This window comes from Phyllobates terribilis, unplaced genomic scaffold (assembly GCF_046119375.1).
Source record: "Phyllobates terribilis strain yellow unplaced genomic scaffold, ASM4611937v1 Scaffold_4__5_contigs__length_816908805, whole genome shotgun sequence".
Taxonomy (NCBI): domain Eukaryota; kingdom Metazoa; phylum Chordata; class Amphibia; order Anura; family Dendrobatidae; genus Phyllobates; species Phyllobates terribilis.
The window spans coordinates 550,246,909-550,274,785 of NW_027362764.1; the positions used below are offsets into that span (position 1 = coordinate 550,246,909).

At 37.9% G+C, this 27,877-nt stretch overlaps 1 protein-coding gene across 2 annotated transcripts in view; it reads right to left on the bottom strand.

The window, feature by feature from the left end:
* Positions 1–2,411: 2,411 nt before the first annotated feature.
* LOC141265647 (cadherin-7) overlaps positions 2,412–27,877 on the bottom strand; it is a 471,557-nt gene continuing 446,091 nt past the window's right edge. For both annotated transcript variants that reach the window (XM_073678971.1, XM_073678972.1), the window contains exons 10-12: positions 27,194–27,308; positions 18,667–18,918; positions 2,412–5,152 (exon numbers count right to left, since the gene is read on the bottom strand). In XM_073678971.1, coding sequence (XP_073535072.1) covers positions 4,659–5,152; positions 18,667–18,918; positions 27,194–27,308 — 861 coding nt within the window. In that variant the 3' untranslated portion in view covers positions 2,412–4,658. The remainder of the gene's footprint in view (positions 5,153–18,666; positions 18,919–27,193; positions 27,309–27,877) is intronic.

Genomic DNA, 27,877 nt, shown 5'->3' on the forward strand with positions numbered 1-27,877 from the left:
TACTTCCATTAATTACAAAAACTGTAATGTTTACCAAAAAAGAGTTAATAATCAGAAGCGCAAGAAATGAAAAAGGGCTATTCATGTAGGATATGTGATAACTTCTAGATCGCTATAAGACCAACCACTAAGATCTCCCATCAATTGCAAAAATACGTCTCATTTATCTCTGTAAGAATTTATTGGCAGTACACATGGGCAAACTAGCTTTAATATTTCCCTAAGGGGTTGCCAGAGAAAGTCAAGTAGAGCACTGCAGCAGTCCCATAAAGAAGGAATAGAGTGCTTCACTCTAACAGGTATACAATTCATGCTTTCTGGCAATCCTGTGGATACCTACCAAAATACCCCTTAAAATATCTGTTACATGAAATGATCATCCAGTTTTTCCCCAACTCCAGTCCTCAAGAGCCACCAACAGATCAAGTTTTGAGGATGTTCATAGTGTGGCTTAAATGAAAACTCCATTATCTGTGCAATACTAACGAAATCCAGACAACATGATTGTTGGTGGCTGGTGAGGACTGAAGTTGGGGAACACTGCTTAGGATTACAAAACTCTGGATATCTGCTTGTGACATGGTCACACAAATATATTATAGAAAATTAGTTTAATTAAAAAAATGAGCTTTTCTGTTATATGTCCCAAATGTGTAATGATATAATTTATAATGGAATAAAAAAGGTTTACACATATTTTGTATAAATAAAGACTGGGCTGTGAGAATCTTCTATTTTGGAAACCAAAGAAACCTCAGTCTGACATTGATTTTATTAGAGTGTCTATATTGTATCCTTTGAGTACAAATTGGCTGTATTAGACTGGGGGTCAGGCAATCTGAAAAGGATTGAAAATCCAATTTTGATAGTCACTACATAGTTAGAAAACAAGGTGAGCGGAATCTAACTGGGACACACACCAATTTCCTTTTTTTGTAGTGTGCTGGCATTGGAGGATGCACATAAAGCTCATTTAATTTTTGCAATGATGTCTCCTCTTACCCATCTTAATCCTGGCATTACAATATAAGCAAGTTATGGAAGGAGGATACTACTAATATTCATGCCATAATTTTCTCCAACAAGGGAAGAAGTAACAACATGATCTAAAGCAGCATTTTGTGTGAGTTTGATGATAAAACAAAATTCTCCAAATTAGACAACTTCTTCTTGATGGAAAGTCACAATGTGTCCCTATGTGGACCCTCAGCCATCATTTACAAGCCATGAAAAACTAAACAGTAAATGCTAAATCTCCCTTTAACATCCATGTTGGTAAAGTTAATTATGACCCAGTGTTTATTCAAACCAATGGGTCTTACATCTTACATAGATGCTCTTTATCATTGCTCTCAATTCTAAGAGATGAGTATCCTGAGGATCAAGCTACAGTTTATTATCTAGCATTATTAGAATTCCTTACCAAGTTAAATAAAATGTGGGGTTTAAATTGAACACCCTCTTTACATTTTCTTAAAGAGGGGCTTTCTTCTATATACTCTATATAAAGCTCTTTTATACTAGCCACCTTTTTGACATGCCATTTTTTATTTTAGGCTGGTTGCACCAGTACTCCCAGTTAATTCCTAATCCAGGAAGACTAACACTATCATATTGCATACATTTCTTAGAAGAACATACACATCATGTAACTTGTCTGATACATTAACCAGTAGGTTTCCTCTGAGTGAATATGTTTTTTAATGATTTTAGGATGAAAATAAACTTTACTTACAGTCTTGGAATATAGGTCTAATTTCTGACCTCTATTTTTTAGAGATGCAAAGCAGCAGAAATTATTGTTGTCCCGGCACAAGTGAATAATGCTGTGGCTCCGTAATTTTATCTGTGTGATAGAGCTGACATAGCTTAAACTATAGTATTCTGATTTTGGCTCCATGTAGTGTGATCTTCTTTATACTACACAATAATGAACACTGTGAAAATGAGAACTATAGCTTTTTTAACAGAACGGAGCGCAGTTTTTTTTCGGTATGCTTTTAGAAACTTGACTTCAATAATCAGCTTATTAAAGGGCATCTGTCAGTTGTATCAACCCTCCTAAGCCATCTATATGGGAATGCAGGTCATAGGAAGCTGAATAAAATGATACCTTGATATCTGCCATCTAATATCTTATTCTAGAAAGATTTATGTTTTTGTTAATATACTGTATAAATGAGACATGTAGGTCAAGAGATCACAGGAGATCAGAATGTCACTCATTACATGTCTCACACTGGTACACCCCCTTTAATTTAAAATAAACTTTGGAGGTAGCTTCTGAGGGAGATCTGTGTCTGGCCCATAGATCTTAACAACTCATTCATATATTATGAAAAACTTAGATTTCTCTGGAATAAGACATCAGATTACCGATATCAAGGTATCATTTTATTCAGTTTCCTATGACTTACATGCCCATATATACGGCTTAGGAGGGTTGATCCTACTGATAAATTCCCTTTAATTTATGGTAGGAATCCAATTGGTAAGGAAAACAATTTTAAAAATATAATTTATTTTGTTGTACTTCCTTTTTGCACTTGACTGTATTGTGACTTCTCATGAAGTATTGTATAGTTCTTTATAATTAAACAGTTATATAATCTTTAAAACTGCCTTTTGTAATGGGGGCTCTATTCCAGTAATCTTCATCATCCTTATCTTAGAAATAAAAAAAAGTGTTTGCCATATCCATTAAAATAACCATTACTCATCCATTCAATCCTTATTGCTCCAGTCATTAACTGGAGGTCCCCACCAGTACTGCAGACAGGATGTCACATGATGCTTGAATGCATGGCACATGACTGCTAAGGACAGTGACTGACTGCAGCGATCATGTAAATGATGTATGTGAAGCAGTCACTGGGAACCACCAGAGCAGTAGTGCTAGAGTGGTAATGAAATAAATAGGTAAGTAAAGGTTATTTTCTTTTATTTTCAGCTTTTAGCCTGTATCTTCAAAATCCTGAATGATACTTTAAACAAAACAAAAAAAAATACTTTTGACTATATCCATGTAAAGTGTACATAATGTAGACATTTTTAGACTCATATAGACAATTGGTTGGGTGTATGTCTTGAATGATTTGAAACGCTGTATAACTAACGAAAACAGTTTCCAACATGCCTCACTTTTTACAGCTAGTTCACTTCGCAAAAAAAGTGTACTGGGTCAACAAATATTAAAATATATAGAAGTGCAGTCAACAAATTGACGGCTGTTGCACTACTTTAATAGCGTATCATACAATTTTTAAAGAGCGTCCAGTCCTATTTTAGAATAATCTGGATGCTACACAGTCACTCGCCAATACCGTCTAGTGGTTGGCTTCTATATCTGCATGTAAACTTTTGCATCTATTATTTAAAATTGTTCAAATGCAAGAGAAGTAGAAACGGTACAACTTTTCAGTGTGGATTAATAACATGTCACTTTTCTGGGTATAGAGCTTCTATGCACACCTCAATCTTTATATCAAGGATGTCAAACTCAAACACACAGGAAACTTGGACAAAGTCACGGACCAACTAGTATACAGTATAATGCGACCCATAAAGTCCTCCATACAATATTATGGGCCCCACATAGTCCTCCATACAGAATAATGGGGGGTTCTGATGTTGCTGGCCAAATAGATCACCCAGCGGCCACATTTGGTCCACGGGCCAGAGTTTGACATGTATGGTTTACATCATGCTGACTACAGACATGTCCTGTGTAGTCAGATCAGGCTGTTATACTCTTTTCCATCCTCTACTTTTTTGCTTATGTACTAAATGTACATTAACAAGAATCAGGAGACAGGAATATAACTGGAGGATCATAAAATACAGTCACTGTTAGTAGTTTGTTGCCGTGCAGATTCATCGATTTGCATAGGAGTGGGACAGAATAGGAGTTGGGAAGAATTTCCAAAGTTGCTTAAAAGGAATCTGTCACGTGATTCCTGCTGCTCAAACCACGTGAAGCATGAATCAGAGCCTGACTACGTGACTGCAGTCTGGCATATTTTTCAATGAATTGCTCCAGAATTTCAGTGAAAATATAGTTAGAACAACTGGCAAAGGACCATAGCCAGAGAAGAGGCTAGTCTGTCACCACATCCAGCAGCTTCTCCCAGCAGAGCTCCATGTCATTGCCTGGACTCTCACTATGGGAAAACAGTCAGAGGCGTTGTTGAAGTATTCCAATCTTTGGCTATGGTCTTCGGCCAGATATTCTAAAGTTCTGTCGTTTCATTGAAGTATACTGTATACCTGGTTGCAATCATGCTGTCAGTGTTTTGGTTCCCTTTCATTTAATATTTTACATACATGATAACAATTTAAATTGCTGTAAAATTGATGTAGTCTTTTAAACCCGATATTTCTTCCATGAATTAATCATCTTTTTTCATCGATGGCTTCTGCACACTAGTTCAGAATCATAAGAATCATATTAAAACATGAAAATAATGATTTTATAAGTACTGCTAGATTTTATATTACACAAAACCAAAATTTATCTAGTTTTTTGACAGTGTAGTGCCTCAGGCAGGAGGAAAAAAATCCAGAAAATTAGGATTCTCTAATGATACAGTGAGCACAAATGTACATTTTAGCAGTCAATACTGAGTTTGTTTAGTGCCTTAGATGCATGTATTCCAGTGCTAAGAGTACAAGTTATCTTCAACAGTGCCATACATGTCGGCAAGTCTTTTAAAGCGAGGACCCCAGTCACTAAGGTAGTCATAGTTATGTTCAGAGTTTGAGCTGATTGACTCTAAAGAACTAAGTGACTCCGCAACAGAGCCATTTCCTTCGAATGCATATGTCTGCAAAGAGTCATAAGGTGGAGCGCAAGGATCCACATCAGCTTCCTTTAGTCTTTCCCAAATAAATTCTCTAAAGATTAAGTTGTCTGGAGCACTTCGGAGAGATGGTCTGCTCAAGAATTGGATTTCTGGAGTTACATCCCTCCGGCTTTTGTTGTCTCGGATTATATTAAGGTTCCTCAGTGTGGTCATGTCAAACGCTTCTGTGTCTTCTTCACCTCCTCCTTCATCATCGTACCTTACAATGTTCTCTCTAACATCTCTCTCTTCATCAAAAATTAAAGGCTCCTTTTTTCTTCTTTTCATAGTCACAATTAGAAGGACAAGCACTAAATAAAGAAGAATGTGAGTTAGCTTCAAGTACACATCTTCAAAAAAAATACATACATTGAGTTTTAAAACAGCTATCTAAGCTTTGATGTTGTCTACTCCTTATCTGTCTCATATGATTAGTCTGAAACCTTTTAGGATGATGTTCCTGTGTATGAACTATTTTGCCGATGGGTGCTCCATCAAGCAAAACTATGTGAGCCCAAGGTGACATTGAAGCTGTATGGAGAACCCTTAGCAGAAAGGCAGGATACGTTTGCCCATTTCATAGTGCAGAAGGCAAGAAGTCAATTATGCTAGTATGTCAGGATAAGTAAATGGTGGGCCAAAATAGTAACAACAACCATGCAAAAATAATTGGATTTGTTTACTGCACTTACATATTTAACAGGAAACAAACTGCTTAAAATATAAGAATATGGCATTTCATTTAAAATGTAATTGCATGCTCGGATAGCTATCGTTTCTAGGTGAAATCCTCCATGCTGAATTATTGCTAAGGTTAATATGTGTTTTCACATTTATTTTATACTTTGAGAGATAAATGATCCTAATTTACAATACTTATCTTCTGTATCCTCCTTTGAAAGATTTTCCTTTCTATGTTTAAGCCTATGGGGAAAACTGTTAAAAGTCGGTCTCTGTCTCCATAACGGGGTGAAGCACATTTTTTTCCTGGAGCCTCCCTTGACACATATAACAAGCAATAAATTACTTGTCATGTAGTAGCTACTAGGCTTTCCTCTAATGATCCATATATTAGTAGATGTCTCGCAAAATGTAAAATATTGCTAGATCAGCCCTAATATTTGCTTGAAAAATAATGTAAACACTGCGTCTCTTCTAAATGAAATTGAGGAGACAGTGGTTTCAGGCATATTAGCAAAAGTTTTCTACAGATGCTGTAAAGAAATTTCTTTGACCTTTTAAAATGGCATTTAACTGGTTTTATATTGTCTAAATAGGCTGAGGCAATATCATTCATAATTACAGAATAAGGCAATTTTTTTACATATTTTGCAATTACTGCAAAAAAGCTGGAATCATAACCACTGCTATACAAAGTTGTTTTATTGTCTCTAAATGTTTCATGCAATTTGGTGATGGCTATGTCATAATGGCAGGAATATATGTCACGCCACTAACATTTGACATCTTGAAGGTGAAATACGTTATCCTGTATACATGAGAGAATATTAGATTTTCTAAGTAAAAATGTTAATGTGAATCTGCAAATATTTCACAAAACATATCCATTTATTCCTAAATCTGATGGCCTCACAAAACTGCATTCTAGCTGATCACCTCTGTATCACGGAGATAACCTAAATAATCCTCTTACTAAAATGCAACGTCCACAAAATCAGCATTGACAGTAATGGATTAAATCTGCAATGTTCCAAGAAGAAAATCTAGGCATGGGTTTCATCCTTTTCTGCCAACAATCTTTTCCCTTAAGATTATACTACAGGAATGAAGTCATCTTATCCTTTCATGGTTATTATTATTATACAAGCGCCACATTAATAAATCATAATTAGAACCTTTACATAAACATACTGATAGGTTAATCACAATGACCTTGGCTATAGTACACAGTATGTGCATGGAACAGGGAATTGGATATTAAAGGGACATGTACTAATTAAGTGACAATACACCTTGTGGATGGCACCGTGGAATATATTGATACTATATAACCATCTGTTAGTAATTGAATAACCATGTTAATGAAAGAAGAATAGAGTGGAGGATGGATTCTGTGTATCATAAGCATTAAAAGTGTTGTCCAGCACTCTGTCAACCCCTTCTCAAACACTATATTTCTCCCAAGTTAAATAATAACAGCTATACTCACCTCCAATACCTACGCCCTTCCAGCAATGTTGATACCTTTTCTCCAGGAACTCGCGTGACATTATTATGTCATGTGAGCCCTGCAGCCAGTCAGTAGCCACTTCACTCTCATCTCCTTTTGCCAAAACTGAAATCCAGAGGAAGTCGAAGATCGGCAGTCACTCTCACTTCTTTCAGATGTCAGTTTCGCCCCAAAGGTAGTGAAAGTGAAGCGGCCACTGATATTGATTAAAAAGGGTTGTCTGAATAATGGAAATTCCTTTACAGTGGATCTGTCATTACAAACTGAATACATTATTAAATAGATGATGCTGATGAGGCTGATATAGTTACTTAGAAAATCAAAGTTTGGATGGTTGTATAATACTGATATTAAAGTCAATATTTTATAAGTCCTGGTATAAAGTGAAAGCTCATGAGTGTATTCAGTCCTCACATTCCCAGCCTTACTGACAGCTGCAGCTTGTACTGAGCAGTGTGAGATTCCAGCACCAGGGATGTAGATGTAGAGGGATGTACCAAGGAGTAGAGGTGAGCAAAACTAAATCTAAACGTTCGGGGTTCGTACCGGACAGTTAGTGAGTTCCGGGGGAAGTCCGTTGCAGAGAGAGATTTTTTTTTTCCAGACCCAAAGTTCCGGTACCCATGGTTTTCAATAGGATTCAGGTTCTGTTTCAAGTTTGGGTACAGTTCTGGTACCCGAACCAAACTTTGGACTAAAGTTCTGGTTGGGTACCAGAACCTGGACTTCCACGGGTTCGCTCATCCCTACTGAGGAGTTGTCAATCAGACTAGACAGGCAGTTTTTTTCAACAAGGATTGTAAAGTAGAATTTAGAAATAAATGCACCTCTTCCATCATCTTCAACTATTTAATAATGCACACAGTTTCTGTTGTGAAATCTGCCATAGATGACTGTTCTTGTGTTCCCTCTTTTCTAAGCAATCTAGAAAGAAAACTGTTAGAAGAACTCTTTAATGAGGTCTACAAGCCCATCACCAACAAAATTTGTCTTCAAGGTATGGTACACTGTAAAACAATCATTTTCAGATTGTACAGCTTAGATGGAACAGTGCTTAGGACTAGCCATCAATATGTGATTGGTGGGTCAAACTTCCAGGATCACTGTTCATAAGTTCGAATAATTTGACAAACATTATGTGAAATGTTACTGCCAATTCCTAACAATATCCAATCAGCAATGATCATACACACAGTATACATGTGGTGGTTTCGCAACTCTCTGCTCACTTCAATGGGCTGATCTGCAGTACCAGACACAGCCATAAGAATATGAACTTTGTTTTGTCAGTTGAAAAATAGAAGAAGCTGCAGAAAGGGCTGTCTGGTCTTATGGTACAATTCTGCAGACTAGTGAATCCTCACAGTGTGTGCACTGCACACTGTGAGGATTCTCCGGTGCCAGGAGCGGTCTGTCATGTGACCGCAAGTATGCAATATGCATATTTCCACCCTAATTCCAACAAAGCACAAAGAGTAAAACTACAAAGATAAACACATGTGATGCAATTGTGGTTAGGCCCAGTTCACACATTCAGTATTTGGTCAGTATTTTTCCTCAGTATTTGTAAGCCAGAACCAGGAGTAGGTGATAAATGCATAAATGGTGACATGTTTCTATTATACTTTTCTTTTGATTGTTCTCACTCCTAGTTTTGGCTTGCAGATACTGAGGTAAAAAATGACCAAATACTCAACGTGTGCACGTGGCCTTATAGTGACAATCTGACAATATAAAACAAATTCCATCATTTAGTAATAGGGTAATGGAGATGAATTATGCCCTGCTTATTATACACTGCCCTACATAAATACCATATCAAAGGTTTATATAATTAAATTCCAGATGTAAAAGCTTTTATAAAAAGACCAGGACATCTATTATACAGTATTTGTCTATGTTCTGCAAACTATATAAAAAAGTGAATATATAAAAATAATAAAAATCCTAGCACTCGAACAAGAGATTTTGTCCTTTGTCTTTTTGTGGTAGCTTCCCATAGCTATACGATACTGTCATTGCCGATGACAGGGTAAGTGAATCATCACTGCGGCTGCACTGCCTATAGCCTTGGATAAAAGCTAAAACAGTGATGTTATTGAACACTGGTGTAAAGAGATGTGGCAGGCCGTGGGTGAGGGAGCTGACATGCTGACAGGGGACTGTCTAACCAAAGACAAAGATCGTAACAAAAGAACCGTGGTACTGAGCATAAATACGCTGCTCCCATAAAAGCAAGCTCAACAGCTACAATATGTCTTTATATGGCACTCTGACATAAGCCTCACATCACTGTCCCATGCTACGAGGAGATGATGTTTGGCTGTCTAATGGTAATTGATTTCTGGCTCTGACGTTGAATGTTTAACCCCTTAGATGCTGTGGTCAATAGTAACAGGAGAACCTAAATGCATTATAGAAAGTTAGAATCAGAGGAAAAAAAAACGCTAAATACATGTATGTAACTAGAGTTTGTAGTTTGGCTTCTTAACCCACGTCATATAGCAAGGACCTTTGAAGAAATGATATTGACTTTTATGCCTCATTCAGACATCGGTAAAAAAACATACATGTTCTAGCCATGATTTTAGAACATCTACCCATTATAGTCTTTGGGGTTGTATAAATGTCTGTATTTTTTGTATACCAAGCAGTCCACAAAATCTCACGAAGACATGTCCATTTTGGATCTGAGACATCCATGTGCTGTTCATGATTAACACTATAAGGTTTTAAAAATCGTTTCATCTAGAAAAGTGCGATGATTTGTTCTCACTTGTCATCCGTACGCAATCCGTTTTTTACAGCAGCAGCTATTAATCATTTACAAGACCATTTACGTTTTTCTATGTTACAGAATTGCAAGGTATTTGTAAAAAACAGATCCTATACTGTGGCTCTGATTTTTTTCTTGCACCCATAAACTTAGATGGGTGAGTCTAATCTGATTTCCGGAGGAAAATCAAGAATGCTTCTACTTTTTTCACGCAGAGTCGGTGATAAATTGTGCATTCTCACTCAGTGGCGTAAATAGCGTCTGATGAGCCCTGATGCAAGATTTGGACCGGACCCACCCCATCCTGATTTAATATATATATATATTTATATATATATATATATATATACATATATATGTCCTCCATCTTGGTATATATAAATATATGCCCTCCATCCTGGTATATATGTCCCTCTTCCTGATATATATAAATATATGCCTTCCATCCTGGTATTTATGTCCTTTATCCTTGGCCCCATCCGGATATATACAGACCAAAAGTTTGGACACACCTTCTCATTTAAAGATTTTTCTGTATTTTCATGACTATGAAAATTGTACATTCACACTAAAGGCATCAAAACTATGAATTAACACATGTGGAATTATATACTTAACAAAAAAGTGTGAAACAACTGAAAATATGTCTTATATTCTAGGTTCTTCAAAGTAGCCAAAGTAGCCACCTTTTGCTTTGATTACTGCTTTGCACACTCTTGGCATTCAAGATGAGCTTCAAGAGGTAGTCACCAGAAATGGTCTTTCAACAATCTTGAAGGAGTTTGTCGAGATGCTTAGCACTTGTTGGCCCTTTTGCCTTCACTCTGCAGTCCAGCTCACCACAAACCATCTCGATTGGGTTCAGGTCTGGTGACTGTGGAGGCCAAGTCATCTGGTGTAGCACCCCATCACTCTCCTTCTTGGTCAAATAGCCCTTACACAGCCTGGAGGTGTGTTTGGGGTCATTGTCCTGTTGAAAAATAAATGATGGTCCAACTAAACGCAAACCGGATTGAATAGCATGCAAGATGCTGTGGAAGCCATGCTGGTTCAGTATGCCTTAAATTTTGAATAAATCCCCAACAGTGTCACCAGCAAAGCACCCCCACACCATCACACCTCCTCCTCCATGCTTCACGGTGGGAACCAGGCATGTAGAGTCCATCCGTTCACCTTTTCTGTGTCGCACAAAGACACAGTGGTTTGAACCAAAGATCTCAAATTTGGACTCATCAGACCAAAGCACAGATTTCCACTGGTCTAATGTCCATTCCTTGTGTTCTTTAGCCCAAACAATTCTCTTCTGCTTGTTTCCTGTCCTTATCAGTGGTTTCCTAGCAGCTATTTTACCTTGAAGGCCTGCTGTACAAAGTCGCCTCTTAACAGTTGTTGTAGAGATGTGTCTGCTGCTAGAACTCTGTCTGGCATTGACCTGGTCTCTAATCTGAGCTGCTGTTAACCTGAGATTTCTGAGTCTGGTGACTCAGATAAACTTATCCTCATAAGCAGAGGTGACTCTTGGTCTTCCTTTCATGGGGAGGTCTTCATGTGAGTCAGTTTCTTTGTAGCTCTTGATGGTTTTTGCAACTGCACTTGGGGACACATTCAAAGTTTTCCCAATTTTTCGCACTGACTGACCTTCATTTCTTAAAGTAATGATGGCCACTCATTTTTATTTACTTAGCTGCCTTTTTCTTGCCATAATACAAAATCTAACAGTCTATTCAGTAGGACTATCAGCTGTGTATCCACCAGACTTCTGCACAACACAACTGATAGTCCCAACGCCATTTATAAGACAAGAAATCCCACTTATTAAACCTGACAGGGCACACCTGGGAAGTGAACACCATTTCCGGTGACTACCACTTGAAGCTCATCAAGAGAATGCCAAGAGTGCGCAAAGCAGTCATCAAAGCAAAAGGTGGCTACTTTGAAGAACCTAGAATATAAGATATATTTTCAGTTGTTTCACACTTTTTTGTTAAATGTAAAATTCAACATGTGTTAGAACCTAGAATATAAGCCATATTTTCAGTTGTTTAACACTTTTTTGTTAAGTATATAATTCCACATGTGTTAATTCATAGTTTTGATGCCTTCAGTGTGAATGTACAACTTTCATAGTCATGAAAATACAGAAAAATGTTTAAATGAGAAGATGTGTCCAAACTTTTGGTCTGTACTGTACATAAAATACTGTGTATATACAAATTTTTATATATATATATATACAGTACAGACCAAAAGTTTGGACACATCTTCTCATTTAAAGATTTTTGTGTATTTTTCTGACTTTGAAAATTGTACATTCACACTGAAGGCATCAAAACTATGAATTAACACATGTGGAATTATATACTTAACAAAAAAGTGTGAAACAACTGAAATTATGTCTTATATGCTAGGTTCTTCAAAGTAGCCACCTTTTGCTTTGATGACTGCTTTGCACACTCTTGGCATTCTCTTGATGAGCTTCAAGAGGTAGTCACTGGAAATGGTCTTCCAACAATCTTGAAGGAGTTCCCAGAGATACTTAGCACTTGTTGGCCCTTTTGCCTTCACTCTGCGATCCAGCTCACCCCAAACCATCTCGATTCGGTTCAGGTCTGGTGACTGTGGAGGCCAGGTCATCTGGCGTAGCACCCCACCACTCTCCTTCTTGGTCAAATAGCCCTTACACAGCCTGGAGGTGGGTTTGGTGTAATTTTCCTGTTGAAAAATAAATGATGGTCCAACTAAACGCAAACCGGATGGAATAGGATACCGCTGCAAGATGATGTGGTAGCCATGCTGGTTCAGTATGCCTTCAATTTTGAATAAATCCCTAACAGTGTCACCAACAAAGCACCCCCACACCATCACACCTCCTCCTCCATGCTTCACGGTGGGAACCAGGCATGTAGAGTCCATCCGTTCACCTTTTCTGCATCGCACAAAGACACGGTGGTTGGAACAAAGTTCTCAAATTTGGACTCATCAGACCAAAGCTCAGATTTCCACTGGTCTAATGTCCATTCCTTGTGTTCTTTAGCCAAACAAGTCTCTTCTGCTTGTTGCATGTCCTTAGCAGTGGTTGCCTAGCAGATATTTTACCATGAAGGCCTGCTGCACAAAGTCTCCTCTTAACAGTTGTTGTAGAGATGTGTCTGCTGCTAGAACTCTGTGTGGCATTGACCTGGTCTCTAATCTGAGCTGCTGTTAACCTGCGATTTCTGAGGCTGGTGACTCGGATAAACTTATCCTCAGAAGCAGAGGTGACTCTTGGTCTTCCTTTCCTGGGGCGGTCCTCATGTGAGCCAGTTTCTTTGTAGCGCTTGATGGTTTTTGCAACTGCACTTGGGGACACTTTCAAAGCTTGCCCAATTTTTCAGACGGACTGACCTTCATTTCTTAAAGTAATCATGGCCACTCGTTTTTCTTTACTTAGCTGCTTTTTTCTTGCCATAATACAAATTCTAACAGTCTATTCAGTAGGACTATCAGCTGTGTATCCACCAGACTTCTGCAGAACACAACTGATGGTCCCAACCCCATTTATAAGGCAAGAAATCCCACTTATTAAACTGACAGGGGACACCTGTGAAGTGAAAACCATTTACGGTGACTACCTCTTGAAGCTCATCAAGAGAATGCCAAGAGTGTGCAAAGCAGTCATCAAAGCAAAAGGTGGCTACTTTGAAGAACCTAGAATATAAGACATATTTTCAGTTGTTTCACACTTTTTTGTTAAGTATATAATTCCACATGTGTTAATTCATAGTTTTGATGCCTTCAGTGTGAATGTACAATTTTCAAAGTCATGAAAATACAGAAAAATCTTTAAATGAGGAGGTGTGTCCAAACTTTTCGTCTGTACTGTATATATATAAATTATCCATCTGCTGTTCTTTAATGTATAGAAAAAATAAACCATTATACTCACCAGGGGCGTACATAGAAGTCTTGGGGTCTTGGGGTCCCATAGCAGAAGTATAATACACTCCCCATCATCTTCCATATTATATAATGCACAGCCCATAGTCCTCCTTATAGTATAAAGCACTCCCATAGTCCTCCATATAGTATTATTCACCCCCATAGTCCTCCATGCAATATAATGCACCCTCATAGTCCTATATATAGTATAATGCACCCCCATAGTCCTCCATACATTATAATGCACCCTCATAGTCCTATATATAGTATAATGCACCCCTCATAGTCCTCCATAGAGTATGATGCACCCCATTGTCCTCCATATAGAAATTGCACCCCCCATATTCCTCCATATAGTATAATGCACCTCCATATATAATTCACAGCCCATAGTCCTCCATATTAGTATAATACACAGCCCATATCCTTCATATAATAAAATACATAGCCCATAGTCCTCCTTATAGTATAATACTCAAACCATATACTTCATAGACTATAATGCACAGCCCATATTCTTACATATAGTATAATGTACCTCCATATATAATGCACCGCCCATAGTCATCCATGTAGTATAATGCACAGCCCATAGTCATCCACGTAGTATAATGCATAGCCCTTTGTCATCCATGTGGTATAATGCACAGCGTATAGTACTCCATACAGTATAATGCACAGCCCATAGTCATACATGTTGAAGTATGGCAACCGTGTACTCACCGATTTAAAAAAAAAAAATACTTACCTTCCATCCACACCCCGCCATGCCGTGTCCTCTTCTGAAGCCGGCAGCTGACTTCAACGTGAAAGCAACAGGAGCACATGACGTCACTGCCGTGCACGTCGACGTCAGCTGCTGGCCTCTGATTGACCAGCAGCGTGTATTGTGTGCACGTACCCGATGGGTCTGTGTCCGAGGACAGACATTCAGCTGAGGTATTTGCTGGTGTCAGCAGGCCCCTTACCCGCCGGGCCCGGTTGCAGCTATCGCTATGCCCCTTTCTGCACTGCAGCATTGAATAAAATTGGTCTTAGTGCGGTTTGTTTTTTTAACAGATAGCACTTGCACCAAAAATACTGTTATGTGTGCAAGCCTTAAAGGGGTATTACCATCTTCAAGATCATATCCCATTATGTAGTAGGTGTAATAATAGTAATATTAGCAAATACTGTATCTCCAATTAGAAATGTAGTATATTTTTTCTGATTTGCTATCTCTTTCCTCATGTGCAGGCATCGCAGGACCTTGGGTATCCATGGTTATGTCCACTGATGAAGTCACAGTTAGCTAGTTGAAAGTGGTCGTAACCATGGATACCTAAGGTCCTGTGATGCCTTCACATGAGGTAGGAGAGATAGTGAATCAAAAATACTATACTACATTTCTAATTGGAGGTATTTGCTAATATTATTATTATTATTATTATTATTACACCTACTACACCTACTACTTATTGGGATAGGATCTTGGAGACGGAAATGCCCCTTTAATGGATAGCAGTAGCTTTGATTTTTTCTTCAGCAGTGAATAATCACTGAGGAAACACTGATAGTTCAAACTGACATACTGACCAAACACTGATAAAAGTCTGATCTAAAACACAGATGAACATCAATCTGTGTTTTTACGTATGTGAAAAATAATGGACGTCTGAATGAGGGCTTAGGATTGCTACCTCCAATAGGTGGCACTAGAGATCCTGTCCTTTTTTTCTATGAAGAGATTACTTGCATATAGATAGTTAAAATGTGACAAAAATAAAAAAACTGCGTGGTGATTAAGGCTCAGAATAGGATGCTCACTAAAAGTTTATAAAACATCAAGTGCATTAATTAAATATTATTTGTTTGAGTGACATGGATTTTCAAAGTTCAATGGATTTAATTATTTTCATTATCTACTTTTTTGCGTACTTGTGTTTTCTTTTCCCAAAAGCTCAGAAAACCATAATGATAAATTAACTTCTACTACTTGCGTGAAAAGCTTCATGCCATGCTGTAACATTCTTAGATATTGGTAGGACTCATAGGAATCAGGGAATTTTTTGGTCTCAGAAACTGCTTTCCTGAGTTATCCACACAACGCTCTCTCTAAAAAGAATATTGGATAACACTACAGCCCTCAACAATGAGTGAGATGAGAGAATTATGGCCAGGCTGGTTAAAGGGTTGAGGTTCAGGAATGTCGACCATAACATAGCTAACGGGATTACAACAGAGATAAACACGACAGCAATTCTTAATACACATTTGACCTTATCGTGGATGGGCTGATAAATCACGTATACAACAGGTATAAAGTGTATTTTTAAATGAACACAAAAATGGAATCTGTCAGCAGGTTTTTGCTATACAATCTGACAGAGGCATGATGAAGGGACAGAGACCCAGCTTCCAGTAATGTATCAATTCACTGGGAGCAGCAGTTATGACAGAATCATATTTTTCTCAGCTGCAGATTTAGCAGAGCTCAGAATGCGGAGCCCTGTATAACCCATCCACAACACACATCATACAGTACAGTTGTCCTGTAGTGATAATCTCCTGCTGATAAAACACTGATTGTATTGAAATAATAAAATGCAGCCTAGTAAGTTTCACATTTATGGAATCAGGCTTACTTCTCCTTTATCAGGGTGCTCTTAGATTACCTAGAAAAACCTGGTGACAGATTACCTTAAACTCAGAAAATTAAAAAAAATGTAGGCGTCTGTGATTTTTCTCATAAAAACAGGGATTGTTGTTTTTTGTTGTGTTTTGGATCTGATTTTCATCAGCGGTCAGTGTTTCAGTTTTTACCATCAGTGCTTCATTAGTGATTCTTCATCTATAAAAGAAAACAAAAACTGCAAAGCTTCTTCTATCCATATCCATAGTAATAAGGTACAGCACACAGGATGCACACAGTTTCCATCTATTCACAGATCCATAGACTTGTATGGGCAATTTAGACCCGTGACTCTTATTAAAAACAATCATTTCTTCATGATTTTTTTGCTGAAGCACAATCCGCAATAAACACTGACATGTGAATAGCTCCATAGATTTAAATTAGTAGATGTTCTATCTGAGAAAATCATGGATAGAGCCCATTTGTAATTCATGGACACCTAAATAAAGCCTTAATCTCTTTATGTTCTTTTATCTTATTTTATCTTATTATGCAGTTAAAAGAAATATGTTGTGCCTTCCTCCTCACTGTCCTGTGTGTAGTGGTATGACAACTAGCTGCAGCAGAACCTCCCTGATGAGTCCTGTCTACAGAAGGACAAAGTATAACTGAACCGTGCCCCATGTATAATCAGACATATCTTCTGTCAATCATCGATGAAAATGGAACTAATCAGTACAAGATGAACCCCTGTATTCTCTGCAGGAATTCTACTGACTGTTTCAGGAGCACGTAGATAATGCGGAAAACTAACAGTGAGGTCACCTATACTTCTTGATTGATTTAAGAATTCACTTTTAGTGCCCCTTCATATTGCGCTCTTTGCCACATTCAGCGGACCTGTTGGGGCTTATGCCCGGGACACCCCCCCCATAAAACGGGATTCAGGTGTATGATCCGAGGGAGTCATTGACTATAATGGTGCCAAAAGAGTCACATTGTGCTCTGTCATGCATCATTTTTGGGCATATACTCCTATTGAAGATGTCTGAGTGTACTCCTCCAGTAGGTGAATAGGCCCGAAAATGATGCACGACAAAGCACATGTTGACTCTGTCGGCACCACTGCAGTCAATGGCCTCGTCGGCACATACGCCCGATCCCCATTTTGCAGAGGGTTCTGAAGAAGCCCCAATGGGATCAGCAAATGTAGGACCAAGCGCAATGTGAAAGCACCCTTAGGTTTAGTCTTCCTATAATGTGTAATTGGTAGAGATGATAAAACCTACAGAATTGAAAATTTGCCAGGTTTGGCAAATTTTTACCAAAAATTTTATTTGATTCTGATTAAAGTGTTAAAGGGGTTTTCCCACGAACAAAAGTCCATTTTAAAAATTGTCTGTGTCTGACCGTGTACAGAACATACCACAGCTCCTGGGCAGGAGAGAAAGCAAAAGAGTATACAGACATTTCAGCAGGGGATCGCAGAGGATTCATTTTGGGAAAAAATATTGTTTACAAACAGGAAGGGAAATATTTTGCCTCACAGAATGAATCCTCTGTGATCCCCTGCTGTAATTGTCTTTTGCTTCCTCCCCTGCCCAGGAGATGTGGTATGTTCTGTACACGGTCAGACACAGTCAATTATTAAAATGAACTTTTGTTCATGGGAAAACTCCTTTAATATAGCCTTGATGGAGGAGGAGATTGGGAAACAGAGAGATAGTTGAGAGTGAGAGATAAAACTTTACTGCCAAAAGGATGAGAACTAGTGATGGGCGAGCACCGAACAGTAGCGAGCATGCTCACTCATCACTAATGAGAACCTTGTGTACAGCTGCCACCTGCCATATCTCTGTCTCCCTATTGATGCAGCGAAATGTTCATAAATACTTGTGTATTTTTCTATCTCTATATTGAATGAGCTGTGCACTCTCACCTCTATCACTATGTTGTAAAAGCATAAAAAAGAGCTCTTTGTTGGACTCCCATCTCATCTATTGGCTTTAAAATCCCCCCAAGATTGGCTATGCTAGACCATGTGACGTGATAGCTGCAGAGCATTACGGGGAAGCTAACCTGGCCACAAGTGTAACCATCAGCCTGCTCTTCATGAACTTCTGAAATGGTGCAGGGCATCTTTTGTTTTGGCCGATCAGCGCAAATCGAATAGCAGAGAGTTCAAATTCATGGTGACTCATATTTCAGGAATTTGATTTGTCGTTGATAGATCCGGTCATGTCCAATAATCAGTATCAGGCATTTGATGCTGTAAAATGTTACAACATATTATATTTTGATGATGACATTCACATACAAAACTTACCTAACAGTGTCAGAACACAGGCCAATATTGCAATCAGCGCCCCCGTACTTAGTCCTGCAGGTAAAGTGTAGGCTTCAGCATTGCACGTCTGAGCAATTCCATCAGCATCACAATCACAAACCCTGATGGTAAGGGTATTGGTGCTACTAAGCGATGGAGAGCCACTGTCCACAATAACAATAGGAAAATAAAACACAGACTGTTCTTGCCTCCGAAATCCATTCCTCTTCGTAAGGACTGAAGCTGTATTATCTGTAGTAAAATATATATTGTTAGTGTGCTTGTGTCGAAAAATATTTATGGAGTCCTTAATAACGCAGGAAACAAATATAGCAGTATTTAATCTCGAGACCAGATCAAACAGATCCTGTGTTGAGTTGTTGAATGTCACTCAACTTTATATAGGAATTGGCTTAGGGAACAATAAAAGTGCAATAGGGTGTTATCCAAATTACAGCATTTAGGCAAATGACGGTGCCGCTCACCGCACTTGTGTGAAACATAACGCTGTAAAAGGTATCAAATGAGGATCCCAGCTGCTGCAGCTCCACAATCCGGCAAACCAATGTAGAATTAGAGTATTCAGAAATTGTGGGTAATCTGCCCTGCTGGTGTTATATCCAACTAAGGAGTCCAAACGAGAGAAAGTAACTCTACACATTTCGAAATATCCGATTCCTTAATTCTTCAGGAGAACTGCACAGATTTTGTGGTTATTTTGAAGAAGCAAGGATACTTTGAAACGCGTGGAAAATAAACTCTGCTGTTATCCTCTCTCGATTGGGTTCTTTGTTGGATACAACACCAACAGATTACCCACAACTTACGAATACCCGGCTTTATATGTATCTGCTCCTATAGCTGGCACTATTCTCTCTGAGAATGTCTTACCCACATTATTCTTGTTCTGCCAGCCCACTAGTTGCAAAATATAATCATGTGATCAAAATATTTTTCATGTATACCTAATAGTTCATTTATCCTAATACACAGAAAGTGAAGAATGCTAAAGTTACATGATATCCAGTAATAATAATGCTAAAAATAATAATAATGATTAGTAGTAGTAGTAATAAATACTAGAGCAATAAATAATAGAGTTATTATATCAATTAATAATATTCCAGATACCACAAATTATATTTTCTTGTACATAACTAATAGCAATAATACTATCTGGCTTCATGTTCAGTGACAGGATCTGAGCTAGACAGCAAGACATGAAATATAGGGCACTGCACCTTATTTGTCAAGAGTCATTGGATAAAAATATGTTCTGTACAATTGTGGGCGAGTTTACCATAAGCATTAGCCTAAATTATCATCTAAATATTGTTTATAAACATGATATATAGATTTCATTTAGAGGCATTAGACTCCCTGTCAGAATCTAGACATGATACAAAGTCAAGAAAATGTCACATTGCAGATCTTCAATCAACAGCGCGAGTGAAGAGGGACAGGCAATTTAGCATTACTTTTGATTTCTCACTTTTTGTCAGCGATGTATTACCCTTTGGCAATGCCAGAATTAATCAAACAGTCTACAGTACAAGAAAAAGAAATATGTGCTCGTGTCTTATACAAACAAGTCCAATCTGGATATCTAGGGAAATTTTATACAAAAAAAAACCTAATGATATAGACTCTTCCAGTGGTTAAACAACTTCAGATGTTACATATGTATATATATACACAGTAAAAACAAGAAAGCACAATAGCGTTGCGAGAAAAGCCTCCACAAAAAAAATATTTATGTGTCTTTCATAATAAAGAGAACCTCGAGCACACAAATATCATCTTGAGCTGGAGAAAAGAAAAAATAAATTGTACTGACAAGAAGGAAAGAGTGATGACTTTTTTCAAAATGATGTCCTTGAAGATGTAATATACTACAGTTGATCTGTGGTTGCACAGAAAACAGTTACCATGACATTTCTTTATTATATGGCCGAGCGGACTGCTGTTTGTACCAAAGGAAAAAAAATAAATAAATAAAAAGACTGTGTTGAAAAGACTAGAAAAGCAGCAGAACACTAAGAGAGAAAAGATTGTACTTTTGATTAAATAATTTTAGGCTGTCATAGTTATTTTCTGTCTGGAAGGGACTTCCATAGAAATGAACTTAAAACTTGTCCTTGGATGTCATTTAAATGGACATTTCTCATTGTCAATACGAGACAACATAATTAATAATTACATTGGTCATCAATTAATGCTCAGCTCTAAAATATACTCCTAAAAGATTTTTAATTAAGTTGCTATTATTTGTATTAATCAATGGATCATGCCAATAACCTTCACTGTGGCTAATGTAAATTCACTTGTGATGATTTTACCTATATCCTAATTATACGATAGATAACACAGTAGAGTGTAATAGAGATAGGAAAAATATTATTCCTTTCTTGTGTCCAAGAATGAGATCACATGAAGTTTTCTGCTGCCCTGAAGAGTATTTTTTTTTTTTTCTGCACTTCTGCTCACCCACCAACTTTTAAGCGAGGACACAGTGTGACACCAATGCATAAAGCACATAGATATTAATAATCATGTGGATAGAATAACCAGCCCTACACTTCTATCAATGACATTAAATGTCATGGAAATGTTAAGCTATACTATAGTAATTTTTTACACCTTAAAGATGTATTCTTCTTTAGGAAAATACCTATTATTTATATTTACTTCATTATGTGGACCTGTTTCAGTGACATCTGCCTCAGTCACCAGGTGCCAGCACATGTACTCTGTAAATAGCGCTGGTGTTGGTTGGAGGAGCTGGCATTGCTGGTATCACTGGGCAATGTAGGCATTGTCCAACAAAGAATACTTGAGTATCTCTAACTTTTTGCGCTACACAGTTAATTTGTGTGTGTACAGTCCAGCTGCTCAGAAGGTGTAATGAGCTCCCAGCTATGGTCTGTGGAGTAGCACTATACCCTATTCTAACTTGCAGCAGCCTGTTAGGAGTTGCTTGGATTGTTGTTGGTGTTGTTGTTGTTTGGATTTCCTTAAACATCTCTTGTTCTATATCTGATGATCTCCCATTCCTCAATTGGCTTGATCCTGACCTCATCGGTTTCTTAATCCCTCCAGATTTTGAACCCAACCTGTCTGACTTCACCTTTTGACTGACTTCCTGGTTTTTGGCTTCGGCTATTCTGTAAAATAGAGTTTTGTTTCCTGATTCTGTCTCTGGTTCTGTCCCTCCAGTTACTGTTCTGGTTAGTTTTTCTACACATGCCTCATGCTTGCTCCTCCAGCAATCAGCTACTCCATGGGTGCAACTGACGTTGCCCTGTGGTAAGCTAAGATCCCTGTAGAGGTTAAAGAGTTAAGGTCGGGGTTCCTCTGAAACCTGCTAAACAGAAGGACTAGTGACATACCTGTCTATGTTTTTATTTTTGCCTTTCTTAAAGCCTCAGAATGACTTTACAATAGTATAATTAACTTTCTAACTTATTATCTGCATTAACCCCTCAGTTCTCAGAACCCCAGCTGATATTATATGGTAGCCATGATTAATTATTGGCATAGGCTAAGGGTTATGACTTATTGCAAGACACAGCTTTGATAGCTGTACCATAATGTGTGCTCATCACATAACTAAGGTGGATTTTAAGCTCTTGATAGTGGACCATATTTACTATCTTGAGTGTTTTGTGTAAAATTCTTCATCTATTTGTAGATATATTTATTTTGTGGTTAAAGCACTTTGCACCTATCTTGAGAAGAGCCATGTCTTGCTTGGGGAGAACGTGTTCTAGTTGCAAATGTGGTGGGTCTTAATATTTGTTATCATGCTCAATTGTGCTGAAATTTAGATGCAATTAATTGGCTAGAGTAAGCCAACCAAGAGTTGATATGAAGTTATGCAAATTGCTAAAGATGTCCCAAATTTATCAGACATTACCAACCTTGATAAATTAGGTGAATTTTAAGACTGTCTAGTCCACATCTTCACTGTCTAATTATAGATCAGGATTAGTGAATCTATCCCAATGAATGTTGAAGACATAAAATGGAATTCCCACTATTGAAATCTGAAATATCCATTAAAACGTTTATATGTCATTAAACTATAATTGGGTCTTCCCATCTTAGCAAGTTCTTATCTGTACACTGGGATGGTGATAAATTGTTGATTGCTGGGGGTCTTACTCACTGTCTTTAGGACAGCATTGCTCTGGTAACTCCATAAACAGCAAAATAGGGTGGTAGCACCATCAGTCCATTCGAAAGGGGCACTCCAGAGGCCTGGTTTTAGGACTTGTAGGGATCTCAGCAATAGGACACTCCAGTGATTAATGAGTTCTAACCAATCTCTTTGCATAGGTAATAACTTGGTAGGATTGTAATAACCATTACAAGAGGCATTGTGTTTTACAATGAGATAAATGGAGCAATAAAATGATGCCCTCAGACTGTATCTGTCTTAAATTGATAATATAAAGGAATGTATTAATGCTACAATAAATGAGAATGTCTATACATGCATCTGTAAGGACATGGGGCTTGCATATTCATGTAATAAAAGCTGAAAACCACTTGGAAATTATTTATAAATATCTTCTTATGGTAAGTATTATTCATTTCATACAGAAATGTATTGCTACATTAGTTTTTAATACATGCAGTGCTGTATTGCGAATTTATTCAAAGAAATCACAAAGCAAATCATGAGTGAATTATTTAAAAGTTGCCATCACATATGAATTACTTCAGTTCGTAGTGATTACACTGAAATTGTTTAAAAATCATTTGCCTACTGGCTGCTTCAGACGAGTCATATTTCATCAACAGATGAAGGGTCGGAGTTTGCCGATTTCTATCTTAAAGATAAATTGATACACTGCATGGTTGATAGTACTTCCCTAAGGACTCGTTTGAGAACTGATTATACAAAATATTCCATGTATAAATATATGTACACACTATATTTTTGCATTACTAAAACTTGGGTTATTTTTAACATGTGCCTTAAGTCATCTGTACTATACACAATACTAATAAACTATACAAAAGGCTTAGCATAATCTAATCTGGTGTCACAGATGCCACAAGTGAATGTCAGAATGTAAGAGTTAAAGGGGTTACCCATGACTTATTATTTTTGGGTATGGGACTAAGAACTACCAGAGTGGTAGTTACTAACTTTCTGTTCTACACTGGTACGATCTATGCCGGCTCACCCAGCAATTCCCCAATTCATTTTACCAATGGTCAACAAAGCAGCAGGTTCTTTTCTTGTCTGCTCTGTGGATGGGACGCCACAGCAGATGTAAAGCTGATGCTGATGGACAGCTGGCTTCCCGTAAGTCAGTGAGTAGCCAGGTGTCAATCAGCATGACATTGGCATGATGCGGCTATATAGGTGATTGTTACTCAACAAAATTCATCCTTTTTTAAAGCTGTGATGTGCCAGTTATGAAAAATCCATTCTCGCTTACAAGCCATATGTAATTCAAAGTGCAAGGGGAGCATGTCAATACACTTAAAAGGGGTAGTCTGAATATATTGACATGCCCCTAGTGAACTTTCAGTCTTGTTTGCATATGGCTTTTAGGTCAAATTGAGTGCCCTCCATCATTAGAAGTAGAGATGGGTGAATTTATTCAAGTGGAACTCAATTCTACTTGAATTTTACAAACATCTGTACTCTAGATACTACAGAATTTTGGTAGTTTGCTTTGCATGAATTTGTCAAAATGATGGTCAGCTGTGACCAGCACCTTGCTGAATGATAGAGGGCTGACAAAATATTAAAAATGTTAAAAAGAAAAGAAAAATACTCACCTCACCGCTCACCTCTCCGGGCTCCCCTGCTGTTCCCTGCCCATCATGTCACATCTCGGCCTGGTGTTCACTCTAGGCCATGGCTTCTGACCGCAAGTAGGCCCTGGAGTTTACTTCTCAAGCATCGAGCCAACTTGGGGTCTGTAAGCCCTGGTGTAAACTGAACACTGAGTGGGAGACTTGACTGGTAAGGTGGGTATAAACATATTTTTTTTTTCTGACATCTTGTGTTTATTATGCTCTAGGGTCTGGGGACATTAAAATCATGGAGAAAAACTTCTCTGCAAATGAAATTTTCCTGTAAAATTTACACGAACAGGCATGTTAGAATTTTGCCTTATATGCTAATCTCTAATTAGAAGGATTTTCCCTTTTCAGAACAGAATAATATGTACTATCTGTGAGGGTTAGGAACAGCATTATACAATGATCATAATGGAACACCTTCCAAGAGCTATATTTTCAAACATACAGTACAGACCAAAAGTTTGGACACACCTTCTCATTTAAATTTTTTTCTGTATTTTCATGACTATGAAAATTGTACATTCACACTGAAGGCATCAAAACTATGAATTAACACATGTGGAATTATATACTTAACAAAAAAGTGTGAAACAACTGAAAATATGTCTTATATTCTAGGTTCTTCAAAGTATCCACTTTTGCTTTGATGACTGCTTTGAACACTCTTGGCATACTCTTGATGAGCTTCAAGAGGTAGTCACCGGAAATGGTTTTCACTTCACAGGTGTGCCTTGTCAGGTTTAATAAGTGGGATTTCTTGCCTTATAAATGGGGTTGGGACCATAAGTTGTGTTGTGCAGAAGTCTGGTGGATACATAGCGGATAGTCCTACTGAATAGACTGTTAGAATTTGTATTATGGCAAGAAAAATGCAGCTAAGTAAAGAAAAACGAGTGGCCATTATTACTTTAAGAAATGAAGGTCAGTCTGTCCGAAAAATTGGGAAAACTTTGAATTGTCCCCAAGTGCAGTTGCAAAAACCATCAAGCACTACAAAGAAACTGGCTCACATGAGGACCGCCCCAGGAAAGGAAGACCAAGAGTCACCTCTGCTTCTGAGGATAAGTTTATCTGAGTCACCAGCCTCAGAAATCGCATGTTAACAGCAGCTCAGATTAGAGACCAGGTCAATGCCACACAGAGTTCTAGCAGTAGACACATCTCTTCAACAACTATTAAGAGGAGACTTTGTGCAGCAGGCCTTCATGGTAAAATAGCTGCTAGGAAACCACTGCTAAGGACAGGAAACAAGCAGAAGAGACTTGTTTGGGCTAAAGAATACAAGGAATAGACATTAGACTAGTGGAAATCTGTGCTTTGGTCTGATGAGTCCAAATTTGAGATCTTTGGTTCCAACCACCATGTCTTTGTGCGACGCTCAAATGGTGAACAGATGGACTCTACATGCCTGGTTCCCACCGAGAAGCATGGAGGAGGAGGTGTGATGGTGTGGGGGTGCTTTGCTGGTGACACTGTTGGGGATTTATTCAAAATTGAAGGCATAGTGAACCAGCATGGCTACCACACCATCTTGCAGCGGCATGCTATTCCATCTGGTTTGCGCTTAGTTGGACCATCACTTATTTTTCAACAGGCAATGACCCCAAACACACCTCCAGGCTGTGTAAGGGCTATTTGACCAAGAAGGCGAGTGATGGGGTGCTACGCCAGATGACCTGGCCTCCACAGTCACCAGACCTGAACCCAATCAAGATGGTTTGGGCTGAGCTGGACCGCAGAGTGAAGGCAAAAGGGTCAACAAGTGCTAAGCATCTCTGGGAACTCCTTCAAGATTGTTGGAAGACCATTTCTGGTGACTACCTCTTGAAGCTCATCTAGAGAATGCCAAGAGTGTGCAAAGCAGTCATCAAAGCAAAAGGTGGCTACTTTGAAAAACCTAGAATATAATACATATTTTCAGTTGTTTCACACTTTTTTGTTAAGTATATAATTCCACTTGTGTTAATTCATAGTTTTGATACCTTCAGTGTGAATGTACAATTTTCATAGTCATGAAAATACAGAAAAATCTTTAAATGAGAAGGTGTGTCCAAACTTTTGGTCTGTACTGTATATGTATATATGTAATATGTGCCTGTGAAAGACAATCTGAGTGCTTTATATTTCCCAAGGTATTTAGAACAATAATATTTTGTTCCTTTGTTGATATATAGAGTTATACCCTGCGTACAATGCAATAGGAATACTGCTGCTTTAGATTTAGCATAATTAATAGCAGCTTCACAATTAAAGGTAGCATTAGGGCAAGGCCAGGTAACTGCTCACCTGTGGTGTACCAAAAAATAAAATGTTAGTACTTTACTTTGTAAAGCTAAAGTACTGTGCTTGCACCAAACTGAAAAGGATACAAGGGAGGAGCTTTGTGGGGACAGCTCTGACAGGTGTGTTAAACTATTCATCAATATTGAATCCAAATGTCTGAAAGCTGCTGATTGGAAGGTTTTTCCTGCCCTTTCCTCACGTCCTTTCCAGTTGAATCTAGACAAAGTGTACAGGCTCTCATCACAATGGTGTACAAAACTAATTGTTTTCTCAAGAGATTTTTTTTATTTCACTGAGATTTGAATTTTCCTATCTAATGTACATCGCAAATAAGAAAAGCTACTAGATTTAAAGCAACATTTTAATGAATTGATTTAATACAACAAGATTTCTTATATTATTTGACTAATATGGTTACCTTTATTGTCTTTTAATGTGAAATTAATGCTACTTGCATCAGGTGGCAAACTGAAATAAAACCAATGGCCATTCGAAGGCTCATCTTTATCTATTGCGCTTATCTCTTGAATAACCTATAAAAAAAAGAAGCATCAAAAGTTAAAATTCAGTGTTTTTCTTGGTTTATCTAGTCATATAATAAAGAATAAATCATGGATGAAATATGACAAAATCAAAATTGGATTTATGAAAAGTTATTTTAAAAACTGTAAATGGCCTAATGTGTAAAAATTGGCTGTGGTTGTAGCTTCGAGTAGAGGTATGGATTATAACAGTCTTTGCCGTTTTGGAACATTAAGTTAACTGTCATGGTCTTATTCCTATCTCAGACAGTTAAGAGAAGAAACTCTAGCAGTTTTTGTTAATATATTTTACAATTGTATGCCAATATATCAAAAGCATAACTGAAATGGAACATTTCTGTATTACATTTAATGAGCCAACTGTGCCTAATTTCATTGTCTAGAAGAAATTCCCTTGGAACAGCTGAATAGCTCGTACCCACTTTGTGATGTAGCCATGCCCCATTTTTGCATTGTCAAATTAGCATCTGATTATCCTATTGACCTTCCTATGCCTTCCAAAGAGGGCCTTCCAACCTCTGCATGTGGTGGACCCACTGTGCCACGGTGCCAGTCTTACC